We start from the raw sequence: 8,332 nt of genomic DNA, 5'->3' as shown, positions 1-8,332 counted from the left end.
CCTATCTAACCAATACACCCATAAATCTTAATAAGAAAACCTCACTTATAAAAAAAACTTTTAAAATGAAATTTATAATAATTAAAATAATATATTTAGGAAAATACATAAACATTGTCACAATATCAAAATTGTTCAATTTTAAAAGATGAAAACTACCATTAAAATTAAATTTTACATTAACAAAATTATAGGAACAAAAAAGTCTAGATTTAAGCCATTATTATTCTGGTTTATATTGTATATATTTTTTTATATTTTTTAAAATAAAAGAACAGTTTCGAAATATACCTAAAACTGAAAATAACAGAAAAGGAATGATATAAACCTATATATCCTTCCTCTAAACTTGGTCTTCTCCGCCTCCCAGTCACCTCACACCCTGAGTTCGTCCACTTGAATCGCTGAGTCAGTGAACGAGTCAAGCCATGTCGGACGAAGAACACCACTTTGAATCCAAGGCTGATGCTGGAGCCTCCAAGACCTATCCCCAGCAAGCCGGCACCATTCGCAAAAACGGCTACATCGTCATCAAGGGTCGTCCATGCAAGGTAGTACTAGCTTTTCATGTCATTTTTAGGGTTCTTGTGTCGTTGTTTCGTTGTTTTTCTCCGTTAATTTTGTTTTATGTTATTGTTTGCTTATGATTATGGTTTTGGTTTCTCGATTTGGCTTTCGAGATCTGTGTTCATATTTGTAGTGTTGTTTGTGCAGTTAATTTTTTACGATTCGATTAGGGTTTGTGAACTCTTGCTCATTTGGGGTTTCTTTTATCAAAAAAAATTAGGTTTTTATAGGAAATTATTTCTGTACACTTTTGACCGGAGGCTCTGATCTAAGTAACCCCTTGTGATATCTGGTCTCTTTTGGACATTAATTTCTATAGAATGATATTTTTATTTGTATATTTATTTTAGGTTTTTATTGATTGTGATTGATGCGTGAATGGGTTTCCTCTGTGACAGGTTGTTGAAGTTTCTACTTCCAAGACGGGTAAGCACGGTCATGCTAAGTGTCACTTTGTTGGGATTGATATTTTCACTGCCAAGAAGCTTGAAGATATTGTGCCCTCTTCCCACAACTGTGATGTATGTTCCTGTTCATGTTTTTTCCAGTTATGTTTTTTCTTTCCTTGAGAGCACTTTATTGGAACTTTTTCTCTTTCTGAAAATTTGTGTGTTTGTTTTATTATTCCAGGTTCCCCATGTGAATCGTACTGATTACCAGTTGATTGATATTTCTGAGGATGGATTTGTGAGTTTCTGTTTCTGTTTACATTTCCTTCAATTCATCACTGTCTAAGAAGTTTGGGTTTGTGTAGTTTTTCATTTCATATTTTTTGAGATAATTGTAAAAACGTCATCTTGTTTTTCATTTATAATGTTTCTTTAATGTATTTAAACAACATCAACAACCATTTAGTGAAGTCAGTTCTAGTTTTTGAAGACGAGTTTAACTTTGCCTCAATAACTGGAAAAGACTCTTATATTGTCAACTAGGTAGGTGAGGTTGCCTATGTTTCTTGTATTTAAAAATGATTCTAATTTGCAACACTATTAGAGACTCTTACACTGTCAGCCAAAAAGAAATCTTCCTTGACATAACTTTTAAAGTAATACTTACTATTAAAGTCAATAATTTTCAATTATTTAGCAATCTATGATCCGATGATAGTCACTATCAGTGTATTCATTAATTAAATTCTTTGAAGATGTATTTTAGAAATGATAAACTGACCAAAATGTTGTTTTCCCTGAATCTTGTACAATCTATGGAAATACAGGCTCATGGATGTAATCACATGTAAACATTGACAATGAAAACAAAATATTCATATATCCAACTAAAATGCTCTAATCTTGCCACAGTTTCCTGAATTTATATTTGAATGGTGTTTAGGTTAGCTTGCTTACTGAAAATGGGAACACCAAGGACGACCTCAGGCTTCCTACCGATGATAATCTGCTTACTCAGGTCTGTAGAATCCTACTGTTTTGTTTGTTGTATTTGTAGTCTGGAATGTTATACCTTGAGTACATTTAGCCTGATTAGATGAATATCTTAACTGTAAGAGAAGAAAATAAGAGGCTAAAGTGAATTAAGCTTCTCTTATAAATTGAAATCATCATGTGTACAACTTCTATAGAAGCTTTCTTATCTAGGTTTTCCATAATCAGAGGTGCATACATCCTTTTCTACACGTTTTTGTGAAGAAGTTTGTTCAGATAGTATTTATACTAAATTCTCATGTAATTTTAATATTCTATTCACCTGATTTTTTTACTCCTCTAATTGTGTTTAATGATGTATCATTTATCCTCCTCTGCAGATAAAGGAGGGATTTGCTGAGGGTAAGGACCTTGTAGTTTCAGTTATGTCTGCAATGGGTGAGGAGCAGATCAATGCCCTGAAGGATATTGGGCCAAAGAACTAGCCTCGGTTGCCCATAGTTTGTTGTTTTCATTTAAGCAAAGTTATATATTTCTGTACGATCTTTGTTAAATCCGAGTTTATGGACTCAGACTAGTTTTGCCAACCGTAATGATGTGACATAACCTTTTTCAGTTCCCTTGCTGTCTTGAGATTTTTGAGATAAATTAGGAGTCTACTATTAAAAGTTATCATTGTTTTCCCTTATTCTGCATTTTAACTCCGATATGCGTGGGATCGTTACAACAAAATTCAAAATATTTTAAGATTTTGTGCAACTGCAAATATTCATAGCAACAGACTTTGATGAATTTACCAATTTGGCTTGCGAAAAATATTTTAAGATTGTGTAACAAATATTCGTTATAAAGTATGTATGCAATTCTCTCATCCTAAAATAACATTCAACTTTGTTTAAAGTTCCTTTTGAAGTATGAGCAGTTGTAGTAGTCGTTTTGAAGTTTTAGGAAAAGCTAAAGAAACTATGGAACTGGTATGGAAAGAGTTGCCCAGGAGCAATGCTCATTGATGGAAGACTGTTTTCGTATCTTGCCAATTTTGTTTAATTATATTACCGCTATAACTTCAAATATAATAGGAGGAAAAAAATCACGTGTACCACAAGTACATGATACATCATGTTATGACACTTTATCCTGTTTGGTTGAGGGGAAAGAACCAGAGGAGAAAAATATGTTGGTCAAAAATATAAACAATAGAAAGATAAAATTATTTTGTTTTCTTTAAAGATCAAAAATAAATTTACCCCTTTTATCTATATAAACATGTTTAGTGTTTTTCTTTCTGTTTTACATGTATGTATGTTGGATGTGATGTAATTGATTGAAAATATTGCCTATATTACATAATCTATTGGTGATCTTGACATTTTCTTTTCTGACCATATAATTAATTATGATGCATTATTAATAAATGAAGATAGAAAAGAGAGGTGTTAGTTTTGATTCATCAAGAAAGAAAATGAATAATTAAGTTTTCCTTTATCCAACATTCGTGGAGTATGTCAAACACTTTAAAGTTGATGTTCACTATAACCATTATTTACATAATATGTTAATGATGTGAGTCATTTCATATTAGAAAACAATAATTTAAGGTGTAGATAGATAAAGTCATGCATGTAGAAAGTAGAAAATATAAGTAATAGGTATCTTCCTATGATTTTATTACTTACGGTTACTAAATATGTCTTTTATGTCCATTAGATGGATGATGTTGATTTTTAATTTGCAAGATTAACTTTGTTCATTCAAACTTGTATAAGAAACTCCATGATAGTGTGAATGACTTGTGTAATTATTGGAATGCTTGAAATAATATTATAACATAATGAAATTAAAGCATATAATGTTCTTGATAATTATTTGGGAGAAGCTTCTTACATAATGGGTTTTACAAAATAGGATATTATATAAGAAAATTGATAAAACTTTTTGTGAGTTGTGAAGAGATTATCAATCCAATCTTAAGTATCGAAGAGTGTGAGACGTTTTAGTTGGAGTAATGATATTCAAACCTAAGAAAAAGAAATGATACTTGAACATAAGAAAAGAAAAATAGGTTCTAAAATTTTTGATTGTATATTCTTAGGTTATGTGTAACATGATGTTGCTTATAAATTTCTTGGTCTTTAAAGTGATTGAGTAGAATACAATACTGGAAACAAAAAATGTTCAGTTCTTTGAACATGTTTTTTCATTTAAAGGTTAGTGAAATATCTGAACAACTTATAGATATATCAATAAATACACTGAATTTTTTGTTGTACTACAATTTTTTGTTATACTACAAGGATATAATGATGTTAATTGGATCCATTAGTATTTACAGGTACATTTGCAGGTGGTGCATTTACATGAAAATCATTCAGACAAACAATTATTGCAATATCCAATAAGGATTTAGAGCTTATTGCTCTTAAAATAGCTAATTAATAGTAAAGTTAAGTGGTTGAAACTTTTCTTAGTAAAGATTCCTTAGGAATGAAACCAACTTCATTTGTTCAATACATTTTGATTATCAATTGACAATAGCTATAGCTAAAAACAAAACTTAGAAAATAATAGACATACAATTTAGACATAATTTGACAAAGCAGTGATTAAAAAGTCAAACAATTTCCATGGAGTATATTAAGTTCGAATGGAATCTAGTAGATCCTTTAATGAAACCTCTAGGAGAAGCATGATTCTAGAAACATTGAGGGGAATGACATTCAAGCCACTAGCAAACAAACAAATGATAAAAACTCAACCTATATGATTGGGGATCCCATGAATAAGGTTCATATAGGTAAAAATAAGTCATTTCTTAGTTCTTCTAGCACTAAAATTGATTTTAAATCAATTATGTTCAATCCTATGATGTGTCCAAGTGCTAGATACTCTATTATTGAGAGGTTAAATTTTATAGTTAAAATATTATATTATGTGAGAATTTTAGTCTAATGATTTTTATATCCTTTATGGGTTGTGTGTGATTTGCAACATATAATTAATTAAATCACCTACATGAGTGTTGAGTGGAGCCTCTTGCATAATATTTTGGAAAGATCTCTAAAGCACTCATGAATATCATACACATGCATAGCCTAATAAGTGCAACACAACAATAAAATAGAAAGAATTGAGGGAGGTGTATTGTGATTGATAAAATATTAACACACATTAAGTGTTTTTGGTTCGCATAGCTTGTTATACTAATTACTTTGTGTGTCAAGTTTCTCAATATATGATTCGTTGATATTGTCTACTATACTAATTCTAATGCACTACATCTTATATGAGATCCAAGATTTTCTTCTTCCATTCTTTATTTTTTTTTATCTTTTGTAATATGTGGGAGATTGTTTTAGAAATAAAGTCTTGCGAAAGAGCATATGCCACATTTATTGGAACATAATGCAAACATGCCCCTTTTATTATGAGATTTTTTTATGTGAAAGATTAGCGTATGAATTCAAATTTTATCTTCCCCTGCTTTTTCGATGAATTGTTGATATGATTCCTCTATGAAAGTTACCTCCAAGTTACCACATTTCTCTCTATGATCGACATTTTCTTCTTCAAACCAATGTGGTTCCTCCTTTGCATGTCATGGAACTTGGGGTTGCTACGTGGGTCATTCCTCTTTCATAGAATGTTGGGGTTTCTTACCCATTCACCATTTGCAAATACATGTTCATACCCTCCTTCAAAACACATCTTCACTCATATACTCTATTTTTCTACTTTTCTTATCTTTGGTCCTTTGATCTTTTACATATTTCTTTTTAGTTTTTCGTTTCTCAAGAACACTTACGAATTTTCTCTTATATTTGAAGAGACTTATGCAACACACCATAAATAAATCCTAAAAAACAACAATCATCCATGTCTTAGGAAACTTATCTTGCTTGTGTTCTTGTTAGTGTTTACAACGACGAACATGCAATTCTTCATACATCTCTCAAAGCCAAATGAATTTGACACGTGCATACAAATTGCCTCAATCTTTGTTAAGGCATCAACCATATCCACACTTAATAGTCTAACCAAAGGAATTGTAATTATTGTGATATCTAAAGTATGTCTATTTGAATTGTCCCAAAATAGATATATGTAGTAATATGGACATTGTAGAGAGCAAAGTTTAATAAAAGATGTGAAAATTATTCATCTCTCCATGTCATCTATAAAAAAAAAAAAGACAAAAACTCTAATTAATCATATCATAAATTACACTTTCAAAAAATACACACTTAATTTCATAATCCAAAATCATTCTTGAATTCTACCATCTGAATTTTTTTTAGATCACGTGATTTGCATTATGTTCAGAACTCATAAAAACAAGAGTCAATATAATTTATATATTCTCATGGGGTGCAGGAGGGAATGATGGGGTTGTAAAAAGCAATTCCCACATTGCACAGACTTGGACTTATTTATGAAGCTGCATAAAAAGCTACTATAAGTTCATCCTTTTATAGAAAAAAAAAACACACTCTTCCATCGGCGAAAACATATCTTCAAACTTTCAAACATTGAAGAGTTAGAACTGTTTTGTAGGTCATAGATATCAAAATATAAATGCTGTTTTAGGTTTTTTTTTTTCGCCTTAAGTTTCGTTGTGCAAATTTAATCTTAAATCTCTTAATATTTTTAGAATAGGCTTAATAATAGCAACAATTTAGGGACATTTATTTCATGTCATTTTTTTTTGGAATATGACAATAAGAATATTTGAAATGAATATTTAATATTTATTAGGAGGTTATGAAAATATAATTTTGAACTCTGTATTCTCGTTAGAAATCATATCGCATATTCCTTTCCACAATTAGAAGTTATAGTTTACAATAACTTCATTCTCACTACATTCTTCTATTTTGTTATCAAATAATTTTTAAATTACTAAATATAAACCAAATACATGAAAAGACTTTAGAAAATGGACATCTTGGTTCACTAGAATTAGATCCTACAAATCAAATGAAAAGATGTTTTAACTCAACCTGACTTAAAATGATTTTTTTTTTTTGTTGGGATACAACTTGACTTTATATCAAATCAACAAGTCAATTTAATCTGATTAAAAAAAATAAAAAATATATTTATAAATGAAAAATTATTTATGTTTTTAAATTTAAATCACAAAATTTAAACTTATATGTGCAAATGTTTTAATAAAAATGATGTTACTTTCTAATTTCTTTAAAAATATAATTAAAAAATGGGTCGGTGTAGTTTAAATTCAATAGAAGACCGTGTTAAACGGATCAAACTGAAATCGATTTACTTAAATTAAAATCATTATTTTTTTTTCATACCCAACTGATTGTATGAACTAGTTAAGTCAATCCATCATTCAAATGAAAAGAAATTAGAGATAGCTGATAGAGAGTAGGAAGAATATGATAATAAAAAAATAAAAAGAAAGAAAAAAAAATTAATGTTTTATTTTTATTGATTTTGCAGGAAATTCTTGAATAATTATTATTATGTTTGGCAAGTTAGACACTCTACTTGTGTTGGAAGTCTTCGGTCCCTCTTTTGACGGGGTAAAGCAAAATATTCTTAGGTTGGAGAATGTGTATGTATGAATGAATGAAAGTGTGTAGTTTTCAACTTCAAGAAACGTGTGCCAAATGGAGTGCTAAGAATAGTGTAATTTTTTTATTTTAAAAATTATTTTTTAAATATCTAACTTTTTTATATTTATTTAATATTTTTTTATTTTTTATTTTTTTAAAAATATAAAATTTTATATTTTTATTATCGTTTTATTCTTATATGAAAAAAGTTTCTTTAACAATTTTTTCTTGACAATTTTTTGATAATTGACCGTCTATGATTGGTCTGTTTTAAATATTTTTTTAAATATAAATTCAAATAGAATAATAAAATGATGACACAGATCCTATAAAAAAAATTGTTAAAAAAGTTGTGAAAATACGATTCTCCATCTTATATTATGTGTTGGTAACATTATTCTTTGATTTTACCATATTCAGATAAAGTCAACATTTTGAGTATTCACGTTTTGTCTTCATCTGAAAACTCCTTTATTGAAAATTATGCACCATTTACTCTCACATTCTCAAATCAAACCAATGCCAATTTTTTCTTCTAAACGGACACAACTTTCCTCCACAGACAGATATTAATTGAGTTTTCAGTATTATAAATTTTTTATATTTTTAATTGGCATTTCTTTTAATTTGTTTTATCTGTTAAATATTTAAATTTTTATATTTAACTCAATTTTTATGTTTCATTTTTTTTTTAGTTGGATGATCTCAGTACTATCTAGTCACATTTTCTTTACTTTTGTTTATTTATTAGGATATATGAGATTATGTGATTAAAGAGTTTAGTCTTTGAATTTAAATATAAAATTT

At 28.9% G+C, this 8,332-nt stretch overlaps 1 protein-coding gene across 1 annotated transcript; it reads left to right on the top strand.

Moving 5' to 3' along the window:
* Window positions 1-330: 330 nt before the first annotated feature.
* Window positions 331-2,621, top strand: LOC106778748 (eukaryotic translation initiation factor 5A-4). Its single transcript, XM_014666732.2, has 5 exons — window positions 331-551; window positions 966-1,088; window positions 1,198-1,254; window positions 1,900-1,974; window positions 2,330-2,621. Exons 1-5 carry the CDS (start codon window positions 429-431, stop codon window positions 2,432-2,434), a joined length of 483 nt encoding a protein of 160 aa, XP_014522218.1. The 5' UTR covers window positions 331-428; the 3' UTR covers window positions 2,435-2,621.
* Window positions 2,622-8,332: the final 5,711 nt, after the last annotated feature.

Source organism: Vigna radiata, unplaced genomic scaffold (genome assembly GCF_000741045.1).
Source record: "Vigna radiata var. radiata cultivar VC1973A unplaced genomic scaffold, Vradiata_ver6 scaffold_349, whole genome shotgun sequence".
Lineage (NCBI taxonomy): Eukaryota > Viridiplantae > Streptophyta > Magnoliopsida > Fabales > Fabaceae > Vigna > Vigna radiata.
This window is presented reverse-complemented; position numbering and strand designations above follow the sequence as displayed.